Consider the following 20049-nt stretch of genomic DNA (forward strand, 5'->3'; position numbering starts at 1 on the left):
TTAAAATGGTTTGTGAATTAAAAGGTGAGATTGCATAATGAAAAGTATAAAACCTACTGCATTGTTGAAATATTTTTCTGTAAATTCACTGACAGTCACCAGTTAATCTGCCCTCCATTAAGGAAGCAATAGCTGCCCAGGTCCAAATGAGGTTCTGCTGGTTTTGTCAGTTGTGAGCTGTAAGTCAACTGATCAAAATCTTTTACTCAAACCGCTGCTTCATGCAGTCAAACCATGACCTCCACGGACAGGCGCATCCTCTTTAACTGACTTATTCATCTCAATTAGTTCATGTTAGCTGTTCACTGCTGTCACAAACTGCATGGCTTAAATAGGGCATCTTTGCCTGGATGTTTCTCTCTATCAACTCCATCCTCTCTGTTTTTACCACCAAAGTGGATAAATGTGAGGTTATCCACTTTGGTGGTAAAAACAGAGAGACAGACTATTATCTGAATGGTGACAGATTAGGAAAAGGGGAGGTGCAACGAGACCTGGGTGTCATGGTACATCAGTCATTGAAGGTTGGCATGCAGGTACAGCAGGCGGTTAAGAAAGCAAATGGCATGTTGGCCTTCATAGCGAGGGGATTTGAGTACAGGGGCAGGGAGGTGTTACTACAGTTGTACAGGGCCTTGGTGAGGCCACACCTGGAGTATTGTGTACAGTTTTGGTCTCGTAACTTGAGGAAGGACATTCTTGCTATTGAGGGAGTGCAGCGAAGGTTCACCAGACTGATTCCCGGGATGGCGGGACTGACATATCAAGAAAGGCTGGATCAACTGGGCTTGAATTCACTGGAGTTCAGAAGAATGAGAGGGGATCTCATAGAAACGTTTAAAATTCTGACGGGTTTAGACAGGTTAGATGCAGGAAGAATGTTCCCAATGTTGGGGAAGTCCAGAACCAGGGATCACAGTCTAAGGATAAGGGGTAAGCCATTTAGGACCGAGATGAGGAGAAACTTCTTCACCCAGAGAGTGGTGAACCTGTGGAATTCTCCACCACAGAAAGTTGTTGAGGCCAATTCAGTAAATATATTCAAAAAGGAGTTAGATGTAGTCCTTACTACTAGGGGGATCAAGAGGTATGGCGAGAAAGCAGGAATGGGGTACTGAAGTTGCATGTTCAGCCATGAACTCATTGAATGGCAGTGCAGGCTCGAAGGGCTGAATGGCCTACTCCTGCACCTATTTTCTATGTTTCTATGTTTCACACCTAATTCTGAGAATCAAATAAATTTCACATGGCGAGTTGCACTGCTTTTATGCCAATGGGAAATAAGTTGCTCCCATTGATGTTCTGGAGAGATACTTACACCAGAATTTCCTAACTTAGTCATCTGCATATCGATTGGAGCAGTGATTCACATAAAACCAGTGTAAAATGGGAGTAATCTGCTGGGAGCATGGAAATTAGAGTGCAGACTTTAAAAATGCTCATTCTGATTGAAGATTGCAGCAGCAGGCAAGCAAAGAACAAAAGTGCTTGCCTCAGTCAGTCAGTCAGCTAGCTTGACTGTTTTTGTGCCACTTCACAAGAAAGTCCAACACGAGAGAACCTGGCAGAGGCAGGCAAAGAAGGCAGCAGGGCATAACACAGAGACAGAGAAGATGAAGGAGGATGGCATCATTTCACTAAGTCTGACCTGCAAAGTCTGCAAGATGAAAAAGAACACTGGAGAGAGCTGGGTGTCAGTGACAGGAAACGTGCCAAAAAGGTTACTCGTGCCATGTCATTGAGTGACAACTCTCTCACCCAAAGACCGCAGACCAGTGTCAAAAAAGGTTCAATGACTGAACTACCATCAGATTAGTCATCCCTCTAATCAGTGGGGACACAGATCCAGGGGCCAGTGGTATGGCACCGACTGGAATCAACCGGTCTGTACTGCTTTGTTATTCATGGAGGTTAGTCATACAGGAAAGGTGCAGTTATTTGGTGCTGGCATGTTCAACCAAGTGATGATTACTGGCATTGCTATGTAGGGCAAAAAGGGTTGATGTGTTGTCATGTTCTAGGATGGGTATTCAATTGAAAGGTTGTTCCTTTATTTGAAGGCGGAGTAGGAGGAGGTAAGACACTGGTATCAAAGGTACACTGCGTTAAATAAAAGAGATTTAAGTGATGACCTGTTCCTTGCAGCAATCACTAAGAAGTCATGGGGCTAGAAATTCATCTATTGAGCACCACTTTGTAGCGCCATGAAATGGTAATGAGCGCCACTCTTTCGCCAGCTGATGGTGAGTCCAGCGGTGGCCGCCATATTCCTCTCCCCCTTTGCGCTGCTGGTAACTGGCAACGACCTGAAAGAAAAAATGGCAGCATGGTGACTTCAATCGGTGTGCACCGCTGACTTAACGTCACCAACGCGAACTTCAACCCTAGCGCTGAATTCAGCACTGGGTCCTAAGCACGCCAGGTTAACCTGCCCTTGCCAAAATTGGCCTGCACCGTCTCCCCTAAGGGGCAATGATGAGGTTAGGAAAGGGAGATGTGCCTTGTCATTGATGCAGATTCTTGGTAGGTGAGTGATTGGGAGTTGTGCATTGAGCAATGTGTGAGGCTAGTGATGCAGTTGATAGGAGACGGCTTTTGAAGATGCATTCACTGACCTTGAGCACTGGAATCAGGTGATGGGGGTGACACTGCTGGCAGTGACGGCCTTCGTGATGTGTTCCCACATTGTTCTTTCTGAAGGGCCTCCTGGACTCTGTGGGTAGGGGACCTCTCTTGCATAAAGGTCCCCTACCCACAGAGTCCAAGAGTTGACACCCTGCATAAAGCTGGAGTGCTGCGTGAGACCCTAGGTGCTCCTTCCCTGGCCATTTGTGTTAGTGCTGAGGCAGCTTTCCCATTTGTTGAAGTTGAGGAGGATTCTAGCGACGACTTTCCCAGTGGCTGATAACAGGGAGATTCCTCTGTAGTTGCCGTAATCGGACTTGTCCCCTTTTTTAAAGATGGTCACAATTACTGCATCTCTCAGATCTCCCGGCATGCTCTCTTCCTTCCAGATGAGAGATGAGGTCATGCATTTGTGCCAATAGTGGCTCTCCGCCATACTTTAATGCCTCAGCGGGTATTCCATCTGCTCCTGTTGGCTTGTTGTTCTTGAGCTGGCCTTTTCTACCTCGTGCAGGGCAGGGGTTTTGCTGAGATGGTGGCGGGTAGCATGGAGATGGTGCGGGATAGAGTCGAGGACACTCGAGTCAAAGGCAGAGTCTCGGTTAAGGAGATCTTCAAAGTGCTCCTTCCAGTGGTTCCTGACTGCTTCGGTGTCCTAAATGAGTGTCTCCCCGTTCTTGGTCAGCAGTGGGGCCTTGGGTGCTTGGGCCGTAGGTGGCCTTGCGGTGAAGAATCCTTGCACATCATGGCTGTCGGCCAGCTGCTGAGTCTCCTGTGCTTTCTCCATCCACCATCTATTCTTTAGATCACGGGTTTTTTGTTGGACCTTGGCCTTAAGTCATCTGTAATGCTGCATTGTTGCTTCCGAGTTGAGTTGTTGTCTTAGGTTCAGAAATGCCCTGCGCTTGCGATTTATTAGCTTTTGGTTCTCCTGGTCATTCTCATCAAACCAGTCCTGGTGTTTCCTGGTTGAGTGACCGAGCGTCTCTTCGCAGGCACTGGTTATGGTGGCCTGGAGGGCAGACCAAGCGCTGTGGGCACTCTGCGTCTCGGGGTCATCGAGGGTCGTCAGGTTAGTAGTGAGGCACTGGCTGCATAGGGCTCTCTTTGCTGGGTCTTTGAGTGCCCCGGCATTGATTTTTTTGTGGCACTGCTTCTGTTGCCGTCGCCGCCGCTTTGGGGCTATGTTGATGTTGATGACGGAACGGATTAGTGTGGTCCACATCTGAGCCAGACAGGGCAGGTATCACTACAGATATTTAGACCATGAGCTTGGTAGCAGATCTGAGGTCCTGATCTTCGAACACTCCGAAGATGCGCTGGCGCACGTTAGCCGTCTTCTCCCTGTGGCTGAGGAGCTCCTTAAGGAGTTACAATGTGGATTTCGTCCACTGCGGGGTACAAAGAACATGATCTTTACGGCGCGACAGTTGCAAGAAATCTGCAGGGAACAGCACCAACCCTTGTACATGGCCTTCTTTGACCTTACCTTTGACACTGTCAACCGCAAGGGACTATGGAGTGTACTCCTCCGTTTCGGCTGCCCCCAAAAGTTTGTCACCATCCACCGCCTGCTACACGACAACATGCAAGCCGTGATCCTGACCAACGGATCCACCACAGACCCAATCCATATCTGGACCGGGGTCAAGCAGGGCTCCACCTCACACTCAATGAGCTCCCTGCTGGAGTGGAACTAATCTACAAAACCAGTGAGAACCTGTTCAATCTTGGTCATCTTCAGGCCAGATCCAAGACCGTCCCAAGCTCTGTCGTTGAGCTACAGTACGCGGATCACGCTTGCGTCTGTGCACATTCAGAAACTGAACTCCAAGTCATAGTCAACATCTTCACTGAGGTGTACAAAAACATGGGCTTACACTAAATATCCGTAAGACGAAGGTCCTCCACCAATCTGACCCCGCCACACAGCACTGCCCCCCAGTCATCAAGATCCACGGCGAGGCCCTGGATAACATGGACCACTTTCTATACCTCGGGAGCCTCCTTTCAGCAAGGGCAGACATCGACGCCGAGGTTCAACACTGCCTGCAGTGGGCCAATGCAGCCTTCGGCCGCCTGAGGAAGAGAGTGTTCGAAGATCAGGCCCTCAAATCTGCCACCAAAGTCATGGTCTACAGGGCTGTAGTGATACCCGCCCTGCTGTATGGCTTAGAGATGTGGATCATATACAGTAGACACCTCAAATTGCTGGAGAAATACCACCAATGATGTCTCCACAAGATCCGGCAAATCCCCTGGGAGGACAGACGTACCAACATTAGCGCCCTCGATCAGGCTAACATCCCCAGCATCGAAGCACTGACCACACTCAATCAGCTCCATTGTTCGCATGCCTGACACAAGACTCCCAAAGCAAGCGCTCTACTCAGAACTCCTACACAACAAGCGAGCCCCAGGTGGGCAGAGGAAACGTTTCAAGGACACTCTCAAAGCCTCCCTGATAAAATGCAATACCCCCACTGACACCTGGGAGTCCCTGGCCAAAGACCGCCCTAAATGGACGAAGAGCATCTGGGAGTGCGCTGGGCACCTTGAGTCTCGTCGTTGAGAGCATGCAGAAGCCAAGCGCAGTCAGCGGAAGGTGCGTGCAGCAAACCAGTCTCACCCACCCTTTCCTTCAATGACTGTCTGCCCCACCTGTGACAGAGACTGAAACTCCCGTATTGGACTGTTCAGTCACTTAAGAACTCACTTTTATTGTGGAAGCAAGTCTTCCTCGATTTCGAGGAACTGCCGATGATTTGTTGAAGTTAGGAAGTCATATTTGGAACTTCTTTTAAATATTGAATATTTCTTAAAAGGCAGAAAGCGCTGAAAAATGTATTGATTCACTGCATTTTAGTTTGCATTGCATCAGTGTGCATGGCCCCATTAAATCTCAGACTTCATTACCCACAATTCCACAGCTTCGCTCAGAGGTATGGGAAGCTGCAACACCGCTGCTGGACAGGAACTTCGTCCCAGATCCCTCAAGCCACGTCACCAGGACGGCATTGCACGGAAGGTGAGCACTGCACCTATCTCCATGCTCCCCAGACCAATGTCACTCAGTTAGCGTTGCAGCCATTTCCAGCGGCTGTAAGCTGCAGTTGCTGGTGTGGCAACTTTGCTGGCGAACATGAATTTTCTCCCCATTGTATCATAGTAGTAGTCAGCACAGAAGGAGGCCATTCGGCCCATCGTGCTCTTTTGGTAGAGCTATCCAAATGGTCCCACGTCCCCTGCTCTTACACCATACCCAGCAGTTTTTTTCCCTTAAAATATTTATCCAATTCCCTTTTCAAAGTTACTATTGAATCTGCTTCCACATTGCAGGCAGTGCATTCCAGATCATAACAAATCGTGTAAAAAAATGTTTTCGCATGTTGTCTCTGGTTCTTTTGCCAATCACCTTAAATCTGTGTCCTCTGGTTACCTTCTGACACAGTTACTCTATCAAAATTGTTCATCATTTCAAACACCTCTATCAAATTCCCACAACCTTCTCTGCTCTAAGGAGAATATCCTGAGCTTCTCCAGTCTCTCCGCATAACTGGAGTCCCTCAATTGGCCCACTCTTCCTTTGAATATCTTTTTTCTATTTATATGTTTATAAAATACTTTTGGGTTCTCTTTGATGTTAGTTATTAATCTAGTCTCATACTCTCTTTTTGCTCCTCATTCCTTATTTAGATCGCTGTACTTTCTGTATTCAGCTTGGTTACTGTATTATGAACTTCACATTTATCATAAGACTCCTTTTTCGGTTTCATTTTAATCCAAGGGTCGATAGGTTTGGATGCCCTGCCTTTCTCCCACGTGACAATGTGTCGGTTCTGTACCCAAACCACCATCTCCTTGAAAGCCTCCCAGTTTTCGATTGCTGTTTTGCATACCAATTTTTGATTTCAATCCATTTGGGCAGGATCCTTTATTAACTCACTGAAATCAGTCCTCCTCCAGTTAAATATTTCTATTCTTACTTGTTACGTGTCCTTTCCCATAACTATTCTAAACCTATTGATATTATGATCACTGTTCCCCAAACCCGACTTGATTCCCCAGAACTAGCTCCAACACTGCTTCCTGCCTCGTTGGACGAAACATACACTGATGAACACAGTTCTCTTGCACACATTTCAGGAATTCCTCCCCCTCTTTACCTTTTACACTGTTACTATCTCAGTATATATTTAGATAATTGAAGTCCCCAAATATCACTACTCTAGTTATTTGCCTGTCAATTTGTTCCTCTATCTCCTTTCCATTATTTGGTGGCCTATAGTATACATCCAGTAGCACAGTAGCTCCTCTATAGTTTGTTAATTCTAACCAAATAGATTATGTTTTTGACTCCTCAATTTATATCCTTAGAATGAATGTCATCCTGACGTTCTCCAGGAACCTCTGCCTCCAAAGCAGCTAGCGCCAGATCCCCAGAATGTCTACGTCCTATTCTTTTTAGACAATGAAGCTGTGCAGGGTACAGCAGGCTACCACAATGCGGAACACACAAGATGAAGCATACTGCAGAGTTCCCCCCCACCCCGACTTGTCAAGGCTCCATCAAGACCACAATGGTCCAGGGTGTGCCATGAGCCTTGTTATAGCGCTCCTCTGCTGCGGTTCAGGCCACTCTTTGTGGGATCAGTATCCATGAGAAGAAATCATTGACATGATTTTCTTCCCTGACGTATGAATGTATTATGACAACATACAGGATATCTCATATTGACATGTAGGATCATTGGCACGTTGTGAAACATAAGCTTATAGATTCAGAATGGGGAAGCCTTTCCGAGAGAGGTGATTGAGGGAGTTTTCTGTAGGAGCTTGCAAAGCAACGTGGGTGCTATTTATTGCACCCTGGATCTCAGTGTGTGTGCATACATACATATATATAGTAAGAAAGGTGATTAGTAACATTCATATATCAAAGTCCAGGTTGATGAGCCAGTGGGTAGCTTGATGCAAGTCTGAGATGCCGCAGCAAACAATTGAAGTGGACACTAATTTACAATGTAGTACATAGTTATGACTGGTGTCCACAATTGCATTGTGCGTTGTCTCTCATCTTCCAGATATGTAAGAAATGAACGCATCTGCCATGCAATATTCTGAAATGGTTTAGTATGGACACTATTTCTGGGTAGGTTGAAGCCTGGTATTTCTTTTGTGGGTTTGGCAATCAGGTGTTTGTTTGGGGCATTAGAATTATCCCAGAACTCTTTCCAGTGTGTCTCGGGATGAAATGAGGATGCGTAAAGAGCATTATAGCCCAATCCCAAAAAGGCTTGCGAGATTTCAGGCCTGTCTTCAGAAGATTCTCAAGGTCTTCAACCTGAGCTTACCAATTCATGGTCATGATTCGATTTAACTCCCAACCTTTATGCATCTCTCCACATTTTAGGTGGGGGCATACGTGCCACAGTAGTCAACCATTGAACTGGTGTTGATTTTAGTGTTCCAGTTATGATTCTCATTGAGGCATTAAACTGCACATCCGAAGATTTGGTATGTGAGCTGTCTCCCAACTGGAGCAAAACAGTAGTGCTAGAAGTATGCGCACATTTGCACCCAATGTTGTATCCATTTTTGAACAAGATTGGTTCTTGCTTTTAACTTTTCATCAGTCTTTTCTAGATGAGCTTTAACAGTTAACCTCCTGTCCAAGCTTGCACTCAAATATTTTGGATAGGGCCCATTGGCAGCAAAGATGGTATTAAGTGGTTCCTTGGCCACTTTGTTGTTTAAGTGAAAAGTCTTTACCTCAGTTTTGGAGGTGTTGGATGGAGCTGCCAGTATTGAAAGTATTGGCTTCAAATAAATTTGTAAAGGCGGGAAACTGGTCACAACAACTTTATCCCAATCTGAAACGAGCCTGTTCTTTTGGCACAATAGCCTCAAAGTTATGGAGAGGAGTGATACTGGGACAATAGCTGGTGGCATTATTTGATGTTTTCTCATGTTTAAGGTGGTCAATGACTATCGCCTCAAACCACGTTTTTGGAATCTTTATATAAACACATAAAAGTTGGAAACTTGGTGCTGCAGAGCCACTGGCACATATATGCATTGGGACTTGGCGGGAGGAATAGCAAAAAGCGCGAGGGTATTTGGGGGAATTAATTTTATAGCCGAAAGCCAACGTAAATGGCTTCTGGCCCATTTGCTGCCAAAAAGTAAACTTAATCCACTCAGGTATGGTTATTGTAGAGTTTACTTGATACTCTGAGGGAAGATGATTAGAAATACTGATAACTATTATTTATTGCAACTCCTAAATGCATCAGATTCATGTTTACAAAAAATGTGATCTGTGGGAAGTTTGTATCAACAAACTCGGGGGGGGGGGGGGGGGGGACGTCGGGGTAGAGGGAGGATGTCTCAGTTTGAGAGAAATAAGAAAGCACATTATAATCACTGTTTTCAGAGGCTTAACTGTTAGAAATAAGGAAGCATATCAGCACCCCATATTAGATTTTCCTCTGGGTGCTTTGCTAGTTCAGCATGTGCATTTTTCTCTTCATAGAAAGCAGAATTAGGTACCTAATTATGATGATGCCAAGATAAAAAGTTTTACTATTTGACAACTGCAAAATGGATGGAGGTACAAAGCCTGAACAGATCCAAATAAATTATGCACATTCTACACTGGATTATTTCCTTTTATAAGGACATGAACAAAACACATCTTCGCATTTTGCTTGATTAGATGTAGGTCACTGTGTTAATTGCAGTTACAATGAACTCACTCCTACACCCAATTGTCCCACACGAATCTGTGATTCAGAAAATAAATGAGTGACCATAACAGATGTCTCCATGTCTTCTACAATGGCTTAATTTGACAGGGTGTATATGGGGCTGAAGACTAATTCCTCAAACATCTAATTCTAATGAGCAAAAGGAAATCTGTACTTTGCAATGATAGTAAGGGAATAATCCTTCATAACCAGCTATAAAGCATTTGAAAACTAAATGAGAATCAAAAATGTGTCTGTGGCAGTGTTTTGGAATCAGATGGACAAGGTAAATTATTTTCCCACCTTCTCCCCAATTCCTGTTTTTTTTGCTGATAAAGACATGTAATATTCTAACCTGGTATCATGCAGTGTAGATTCTTAATGTGGTCCTGTGTGACCCCACTCTCAGTGCAGACTTTGTCAATAAACCTGGTAATAAAACGAATGACTGAATTGGCAACATCGTTGTTCTCTGCATCCTCAAACCCACTTTCGGTGTCGTAACTCTCAGCGACACTGCCGGCAATGCTGAAAAAAACCCAGAAAAAGCTGCATCAACTGCATAGAGACTTTAGCAATATTACAAACTATACTTTCAACTAAAACTTTGAACAGAGAAATATTCTTAATTATTCAAAAACATTTATTTTCCCCCCTATATATCATCTGGAGTCACACACTTGAGACTCAATAGATAGGTGAACATAACAGATATCCGCATGACTTCTGGAATGCCAGTGATACCAACTAAAAGGGGCGCAGAAAGATATTTACAACAGTATCTTCTATGGATGTTCTCTCCCACTACACCCTGATGCTAGAATGAAGATCTGTGCCTCACTCTCTAGGAACTTGAATGCAAATCTCTCATTTTGTTGTGCAATGTAATCACATGTAGTACAATTTCTTCATCAAAAACATTTTTTTTTTTAAAGCGGCTTGTATTGTTCTACTAGAATGCAGAAGAATGATAAGTTATTCCAACAATATCACCTTCCAACACTTAATAAAAATCAAAGATGGCCATCAAAAAGGGATTAGATAGCTGTGTTCTTTAACCTCTGGGACCTCGTCTGGATCCAGCTCAGGTTGATGGGATCAACCCTTTGGGATAGTTCCAAAAGCAAACATTGATGAATTCAGCATCATAACCGGACTGGAAAAGTTGACATGGCTGACCTTTAACCTTGAGTGCCAATTCTAAGAGTCTTGCAAGAAAGGTTTTAGGCATATATATTCATTTTACAGCCAGCAAAATTTAACCCATTAATCTGCGCTGTCAATAGCAATGTCACTACAATGACATCAATAATGTAAATAAAGCCGCATCAAAATTCTTCATTCTAGAAAGGTATTAACAATGGCCGTGAATAAATTAATTCAGAGAGTTTTTGAAAACAATGTAAAGGCAGAGTGAGCAGGCTTACAATGCACTAAGTTATCAGTCTTTCAAGAGATATTATAATGCAGTCAGTGATGAGAAAATCAGCTATGTTTGAGTATATTAGTATTTTTTTTCTATGTATGACCATTCCCCCAGGTTTCCAATGAAAACATTTCCTGCTGAAAGTACGCTAGTTAGTGTTGCTGAAAAGAGAATGAGTCTTTGGTGATGCGTTACAGACTACCAATCTGAAAAACCAATTATATATACAGGGTATATGTTTTGTTATAGATAAGGATCTTATTTGGAGACTTTACTTGCTAATTATTGACTTGAAGATGTATATTCTCAGAGATGTACAATACTTGTCATTAAAAAAATGGAAAATACAGCTGGTTTTAATCATGCCTCAGGTTTTCATTTTTTTCTTACACAACAATTCTTCATTTGTAATTATTCAACAATTGTTGAGATAACAAATGTTGCTGCAACATCCTTTGTATAAATATATATACACATACAGTTTATTTGACCAATGCAAGTGTGCATGCTACTACAATGGCATTTATTGGCTATGAAGTTGTTTTATGTGATCTAGTCGTTCATTGTTGGATATATAAGGTTGTATTTGAATGCTGCACAGTTGAATGGTAATGAAACTAACTAAAATAACTGTTCGAACTTGTTGATGACTTTCAAACCCCACGGCTATAGTTGCAGAAACAAACACTGATGAATTCCCCTACCAGCATTGTAACCAGACCGAAAAAGTTGACATGACCAACCTTTAACCTTCAAAATCTCATCAAGTTCAGACAGATTATGCACGACATTCCAATTTAATCTTAGTCATGGTTTTCACGCCAACAAAAACAAGTTGTACAATGAAGTGGAAGAATACTTTGAAAACAACTACATTTCTTCCTCTCTCAGGAAGGTGACATGTAGGGGACAAGATGGCCTAGTGAGTTTCAACGTCACCTTTCAACTTTGGGAAACAAAGTTCAATCCAACCCAACACAACTCAGAGACATTTCACATTGTTCTGGACAGCTGTTAACTCTCATTTCAACTGCTAACCTTTTGCTAAAATGCTACCTTAATGAATGGAATGTGTTAAGATGACAAGCTTAAACATTTCAGTTTAATACCCGCAAGGGTGGATGTAAAATGTAACATTGCACAAATATATGTCAAAACAAGTGCAATAAAAAACCTAACATTAATTCTGATCTGCCCCTACTGGTTTAGAGTTTCAGTGCTTCAACTACATGTAAACAGGAATAATACTTAATCTCTGTGGCAGAGAAAAAAAAAGTAAGCCTTTTAAATTAAACCACCTCAACTCGTAACTCTGGGAGAATCAACAGTCAAACATTGAGAACAGAATGATGGGATAACAGCAAGTTTAGGTTTAGGGATTATTAATGTGTAAAGCTATATATTACTTTTTCAAATAACTCGAGTGAGTAGATGACTTAAAGTTAAATATAAGCCTCCTGACCATGTGATTTTCAAAATATGCATTATATTAAAAATGAAACTCGGAGGCCTTTGTATTGTAACATCATGTGTGGGCTTAAAGGATCAAGATTTAACTTTAAGCTTAGTGCAAATGTTGTATTAGCATAAGTGTTTCCACTTTCTATGAACTTACAGCTGACCTGTAGCACATCAAACTCTGCAGTTGAGGTTTGGCTGTGATAGTTAAACACAGACTACTTCAGGCAACCAAAGAGGAAATCAATTTTCCAGGATTTTTATTCAGCTCTGCCAGCAAATATCCTCCACAGTTTTCAAAATACTGTACATGCATCTTCTGTTCATAACATCTTAATGGTATTTTATATTTTTAATAATATGAATTTAAGCAAGATTAGCAAAAATGTCGTGTATGAAACAATGTTCTTATTACAAACACTAATTACAGTCTAATAGTCAACATTGTTCAGCGCTTAAAAGTTTGACATAAAACCATGGGCCTGAATTTGCATTTAGAGGCTTTCCGCGGAGGAATGCAGCCGAATCGCAAGTAAAGTACGAACCTACCTGATGGTCCCGGAGGTTCGGACACTTGTGCTCCTGGGTCTCTACATGTATGCCTGTGTAAACGCACATGTATCCCAGGGGCGCTTGCAAACCACCTACGCACCTGTGACCACGTGGGCTGGCCCAACCAATCAAAAAGGGGGATTACCATTATGCTTATGGGGATTCCATTTACATACGGAATCCCCAGAAGCATGAATAGGATTCCCCTAAAAAAAACAATTACACACCAGTTAAATAAAAATAAATTACATGTTCAAAATCAATTAAAATACAATTTAATTAAACATTTAAAACAAAAAATTTATTTTTGGAAAAATAAATTTAAACGTTTTAAAGGAGCGAGAAATAACCTAAACTAATTTCAAAGTTTAAAAAAAAATGTTTAAATAATTAAAATAAATATATTTTAATATTTATTTACACTCTTACACTGTATGGCCTTTTACCAGGCGTAAGAGTTTCACGGGCATTTGCTGGGCAAATAGCCCAATTCTCCGCCAGCGAATGTCCATTTCCCAGGGATACAGTGGATCGGTCAAGCTGAAACTTAACAGATCGCAAGTTCCGGGTTTTCGCACGTGCGCGTCGCACACGGAAACCTGGAATTTGCAGGGCACTTACGGCTGCATACGCGCATAAGCCCCGGAAAATCTGGGCCATTATATAGAGCTAATTTTCTGAAAAAAATAAAGTATTGAACACAAATATCTTCATACAAACCTGTTGGTAACAAAACTATTGCTCCCACTTTCCCAGTCTCCTGTTGTAGTATTTCGCAGTAGCTTGTTTTTGCTTGTGTCCAAAGGAACCAGCAGGTAGACCATGAGTTGGGCATAATGAATGGCTTGGCTAAACACAGTGTTTTCCTCTCCCTTCTCCAGCTCCTGCTGTTTCTCTTTGTGGAGTGTTGGCCATAAACGCAGCTGCTCTGCTGCGATGTCCATAACTGTTTTCTCATGCTCTGTTGGTATTGGATCTTTATCCTAAAATAAACACAACAGAGTTCAGCAGCTGGATACCAAATTCTTCTTCCTTCCAGGTTTTTTCATGTATGCCCTTTTGCATAGGCTAAGACACATAAGTTGAGCTACAGACAGAGCAGCACATAACTTTGAGTGTGCTACAAGGCAGTACAATATCAAAGGGTGAACGTGATATGTTGATAAATCTCTGCGGTTTAACATATGAACCACAAGGTGTGTGGCTGCCTAGAAATACTTCTCCTATATGTGTGATAGTTTGCATTTCTTCTACAAAAATCAAAAAACATGTTCCCTTGACAAAAAGTACACAGGTGTGTATCACATGACATACTTAAGCACGTCTGCATTATTTAACTCTCAATGAATGTTAGAGAAGCAGTATACTTGTATATATTAGGAGGGAATAACACATTGAGGTTCAAATGATATCATAAACCATATAATGATCATATTTATGAATATATCCATAAATGTTATCTGAACCTCACAAATGTGATACTGCTTATTTTTACTTGTTACTGTTTATAATAAATAGCATACAATATTGAAGAGATTTACCAGATTTTATATATATATATATACACACACACACATCACTTCACTTAAACTGAAGTGATACAAAGCTTTATTTTGGTTAGATAATGGGAAATACAGCCTGTTGTAAGACAACAGTTTTTCTCACTGTGTCTGGTTATAAAATAAGGGAACTACTTGAAAGTTTTAATTTGCAGTTACATTTGCATGCATCTTTTTAAATTAGGGAAATAATTTATCCAGATTCTAACTAAGATGTAACCATCAATTAGAGAAGCAATGCAAAAATGTGATTTTGCTGTTCTACAGTTTTTTGCTTTTTGCCTATATAAATTGCATTTTCTTATACACCTGTACTGGTTTTCGGTTTATTCTTTTTTTTCTGAAATCTCAGCAACACTGCCCCTCCCCCAGCCCCCATTCCACACTTTCCGATTCCTTTTTCAGCCTTTTTCCATCTTCAGACCCTTTCATCGTGAATCTCCCTTTAATTAAAACAAAAGCATTCTATAGTGAAACCTTAACAGTTGCTACTTTTGTTTGTCAATTTTCTCCACTTCTCCTCTCCTGAATATGCTAACTCCTGCTGCAGTGCAGCTCCAGAGGCATTGGTTTGCCTCTGGTACCTCGCCCATCCTTCATCAGTGAGCTTAGATACCATCACTTTCCAGTCATAACAATAACTTGTATTTATATAGCGCCTTTAATGTAGCAAAATGTCCCAAGACAGTTCACAGGAGTGTTATCAAACCAAGCCACATAAGGAGATATTAGGGCAGGTAGTCATAGAGCTGGGTTTGAAGTAGCATCTTTTTTTTAATATTCGTTCATGGGATGTGGGCGTTGTTGGCAAGGCCAGCATTTATTACCCATCCCTAATTGTCCTCGAGAAGATGGTGGTGAGCCGCCTTCTTGAACCGCTGCAGTCCGTGTGGTGAAGGTACTCCCACAGTGCTGTTAGGGAGGGAGTTCCAGAATTTTGACCCAGCACCAAAGAAGGAACGGCGATATACTTCCAAGTCAGGAGGCTATGTGACTTGGAGGGGAACGTGGAGGTGTTGGTGCTCCCATGCACCTGCTGCCCTTATCCTTCTAGGTGGTAGAGGTCGCAGGTTTGGGAGGTGCTGCCGAAGAAGCCTTGGCAAGTTGCTGCAGTGCATCTTGTAGATAATATTTTATTTATATTGCGCCTTTAACGTAGTACTTCACAACAGTGTTACAGACAAACAGATAAATTTGACACCGAGCCACAGAAGAAATTAAGGCAGATGATCAAAAGCTTGTTTAAAGAGGTAGGTTTTAACAAGCGTCTTAAAGGAGGAAAGAGAGGTAGAGATGAGTAGAGGTTCAGGGAGGGAGGCCCAGGCAGCTGAAGGCACGGCCACCGATGGTTGAGCAGTTTCAATGAGGGTGTTCAAGAGGCCAGAATTTGAGGAGCGCAGACATCTTGTGTGATTGTGAGGCTGAAAAAGATTACAGAGATAGGGAGGGGCAAGTCCATGGAGTGATTTGTAAACAAGGATGAGAATTTTGAAATCAAGGTGTTGTTTAACTGGGAGCCAATACAGGTCAGAAAGCACAGGGGTGATGGATGATCTTGATTTGGTGCAGGTTAGTACACGGGCTGCTGAGTTTTGGGTGACTTCAAGTTTACGTAGTGTGGAATGTGGAAGGCCGGCCAGGAGTGAGTTGTAGTAGTCAAGTCTAGAGGTAACAAAGGCATGAATGAGGGTTTGAGCAGCAGAATAGCTGAGGCAGGGGCAGAGGCGGGCAATGTTACGGAGGTGGAAAAAGGCGTTACACACTGCAGCCATGGCACGTCGGTGATGGAGGGAGTGAATGTTTAAGGTGGTAGATGGGGTGCCAATCAAGTGGGCTGCTTTGTCCTGGATGGTGTTGAGCTTCTTGAGTGTTGTTGGAGTTGCACTCATCCAAGCAAGTGGAGAGTATTCCATCACACTCCTGACTTGTGCTTTGTAGATGGTGGAAAGGCTTTGGGGAGTCAGGAGGTGAGACACTCACCGCAAAATACCCAGCCTCTGAACTGTTCTTGTTGCCACAGTATTTATGTGGCTGGTCCAGTTAAGTTTCTGGTCAATGGTGACCTCCAAGATGTTGATGGTGGGGGATTCGGCGATGGTAATACCGTTGAATGTCAGGGGGAGGTGATTAGACTCTCCCTTGTTAGAGATAGTCATTGCCTGTCACTTGTGTGTCGCGAATGTTACTTGCCACTTATCAGCCCAAGCCTGAATGTTGTCCAGGTCTTGCTGCATGCGGGTATGGACTGCTTCATTATCTGAGGAGTTGCGAATGGAACTGAACACTGTGCAATCATCAGCGAACATCCTCACTTCTGACCTTATGATGGAGGGAAGGTCATTGATGAAGCAGCTGAAGATGGTTGGGCCTAGGACACTGCCCTGAGGAACTCCTGCAACGATGTCCTGGGGCTGAGATGATTGACCTCCAACCACCAAAACCATCTTCCTTTGTGTTAGATATGACTCTAGCCAGTGGAGAGTTTTCCTCCTCATACCCATTGACTTCAGTTTCTAGGGCTCTTTGATGCCACGCTGTGTCAAATGCTGCCTTGATGTCTAGGGCAGTCACTCTCACCTCACCTCTGGAATTTCAGCTCTTTTGTCCATGTTTGGGCCAAGGTTGTAATAAGGTCTTGAGCTGAGTGGTCCTGGCGGAACCCAAACTGGGCATCAGTGAGCAGGTTATTGGTGAGTAAGTGCCGCTTGATAGCACTATTGACGACATCTGCCATCACTCTGCTGATGATTGAGAGTAGAGTGGTTGGCCGGATTGGATTGGTCCTGCTTTTGGTGGACAGGACATACCTGGGCAGTTTTCCACATTGTCGGATAGATGCCAGTGTTGTAGCTGTACTGGAACAGCTTGGCTAGAGGCGCAGCTAGTTCTGGAGTACAAGTCAGCACAACAGCCGGGATGTTGTCGGGGCCCATTCCCTTTGCTGTATCCAGTGAACTCAGTTATTTCTTGATATCACATGTTGTGAATCGAATTGGCTGAAGACTGACTTCTGTGATGGTGGGGACCTCAGGAGGAGGCCGACATGGGTCATCCACTCGGCACTTCTGGCTGAAGATGGTTGTAAACGGTTCAGCCTTGTCTTTTGCACTCGCATGCTGATCGCCATCATAGCTGAGGATGGGGATATTCATAGAGCCTCTTCCTCCTGTTAGTTATTTAATGGTCCACCACTATTCACGACTGGATGTGGCAGGAGTACAAAGCTTAATCTGATCCGTTAGTTGTGGGATTGCTTAGCCTTGTTTATAGCATGCTGCTTCCGCTGTTTAGCATGCGTATAGTCCTGTGTTGCAGCTTCCCCAGGTTGACACCTCATTTTTAAGTACACCTGGTGCTGCTCCTGGCATGCTCTGCAAAACTCTCCATTGAACCAGGGTTGGTCGCCTGGCTTGATGGTAATGGTAGAGTGAGGGATATGTCGGGCCATGAGGTGACAGATTCTGGTGAAATACAATTCTGCTGCTGCTGATGGCTCACAGTGCCCCCTATGGTGCCCAGTTTTGAGCTGCTAGATCTGTTCTGAATCTATCCCATTTAGCACAGTGGTAGTGCCACACAACACGATGGATGATGTCCTCAGTGTGAAGATGGGACTTCTGACTCCACAATGACTGTGCGGTGATCACTGCTACCAATGCTGTCATGGTCGGATGCATCTGCAACGGGTAGATTGGTGAGGACAAAGTCAAGTAGGTTTTTCCCTTGTGTTGGTTCTCTCTCCACCTGCTGCAGGCCCAGTCTGGCAGCTATGTCCTTCAAGTCTCGGCCAACTCGGTCTGTAGTGTTGCTACCGAGCCACTCTTGGTGATGGACATTGAAGTCCCCCACCCAGAGTACATTCTGTGTCCTTGCTACTCTCAGTGTTCTTCCAAGTGCTGTTCAATATGGAGGAGTACTGATTCATCAGCTGAGGGAGGGCGGTAGGTGGTAATCAGTAGGAGGTTAAAGGAGGAAAGTAAGCAGAGAGGCGGAGCGAATTAGGGAGGGAATTTCAGAGCTTAGGACCTTGGCAGCTGAAGGCACAGCCATCAATGGTGGAGTGATTAAAATCGGGGATGTTCAAGGGGCCAGAATTGGAGGAGCACAGATATCTGGGAGGGTCACAAGTGTCAAATGCAAGTGTTTAAAGCTCCTTATAAATAGGCAACTATTAAAAATATCAATGCAGTGCAGCAGAATGGTCCATTTTGAATGTTTCCCTGAGAAAACAAAAATATACTTTAATTTTCTACTGGTGATACTTTTTGCCACAATACTCTTCTTTTCCATCCTCCTCTTCTCCTGAAGGTGCTTTGGGCGCCAGTTGGCCTCTGATACTTTATTCAAGTGGCCATTATTGAGCCAAGTGAGCTAAGACAGTGAGTAGTGACAAGCCATTCACTATGTGGGCATCATTTGAGAGCCTTAACTAGTCCTCAACCAATGCTCGCATACACATCCTTCCCAGCAGAGGTCACTGTATAGCAATCAGGTTGGGAACGCTGACTGGTTTTCCATTCCCTAGTCAATAGGTACTGATGCCAATAGCAGCACTCCTACTGCCATTTGAACCTGGGAACCTTCCAGTCTGTTTCAATTATACATTAGTTTTATCAAGACATCGAGGGAGCTTGCTATTAAATGTTACACAAGAACAAGGAATACAATGAATTAAATAAGATAACTATGTGTTCACACCTATAGCACCTTCGATGTTATAGGTTACTTTTAAATATCTTTGTTTGTAGAAAGCTTTGGCAATAGTGCCAGATGGAATCGCTGCATTGGAGCAATACACCAATGTCAGGTCACCTTGCTGCATATCCACTCCATAGTCGTGGACCACTGCTAACTGTCCTTTTTTAGTTTGATTATGGACTAAGCATAAACTAATATTTGGCTAATAGTTGAGTTGAGCTGGACCAGCCATATCAATGCTACAAAATGCACGGCAGAGGTTGGCTATTCAGTAATCAGTGACCCACCTCCTGACTCCTTAAAGTCTTTCCGTCATCTACCAGGATCCAGTCAGGAGTATGATGGAATACTCATCATCACTTGCCTGGATGGCTTTAGCTGCAACATTCAGGAAGCTCTGTATTATCTGGGACACAGCTCACCTGATCGGTGCTCCTGCCTCTGGATTCAACATCCACCGTCAGTGCACCATGGCTGCAGTAGGTATAATCTATAGGATACATTGTAGCAACTCACCAAGGTTATTTTGACAGTAGCTCCTGTGACCTCTACAACCGTGAAGGACGAGCAATGTTGTGGGGACATTGCCTCCTCCAAGTCGCCCACTATCCTAACTCAGGGATAAATTTCTCCATTCTCACTGTTCAATATCATGGAATTCCCTACTTAACACCATATTGGGAACACCATCAACAAAAGGACTAGAGTGGTTCAAGGAAAAGGCCCACCACCACCTTCTTAGAGCAACTTGGAATGGACAATAAATGAGGATTTGCCAGGATTGCCTATATTGTGAGAATAAAAAAACAAAAATAATAAAGTAAGTGGAGGGAGGGGGGAATGGGAAGAAATACTAAAAAGAACGGAAATCGGTCCTGCTTCCATAAAAGAGGACACCGCCTTTGTTCCACCTAACCCCAATGCATTGTTTCATTTATTAGTACTGTAAATATATGAGCTGGCATACAATTACTGAAAAATT

General features: G+C 43.3%; 1 protein-coding gene across 1 annotated transcript in view; it reads right to left on the reverse strand.

Moving 5' to 3' along the window:
* The window catches only part of sbf2 (SET binding factor 2), a 715543-nt gene that overhangs the window by 115256 nt on the left and 580238 nt on the right, over positions 1-20049 (reverse strand). The window contains exons 20-21 of the mRNA XM_070898748.1: positions 13531-13793; positions 9730-9902 (exon numbers count right to left, since the gene is read on the reverse strand). Coding sequence (XP_070754849.1) covers positions 9730-9902; positions 13531-13793 — 436 coding nt within the window. The remainder of the gene's footprint in view (positions 1-9729; positions 9903-13530; positions 13794-20049) is intronic.

The sequence above is a fragment of the Pristiophorus japonicus genome, chromosome 14 (assembly GCF_044704955.1).
Source record: "Pristiophorus japonicus isolate sPriJap1 chromosome 14, sPriJap1.hap1, whole genome shotgun sequence".
NCBI classification, from domain to species: Eukaryota; Metazoa; Chordata; class Chondrichthyes; family Pristiophoridae; genus Pristiophorus; species Pristiophorus japonicus.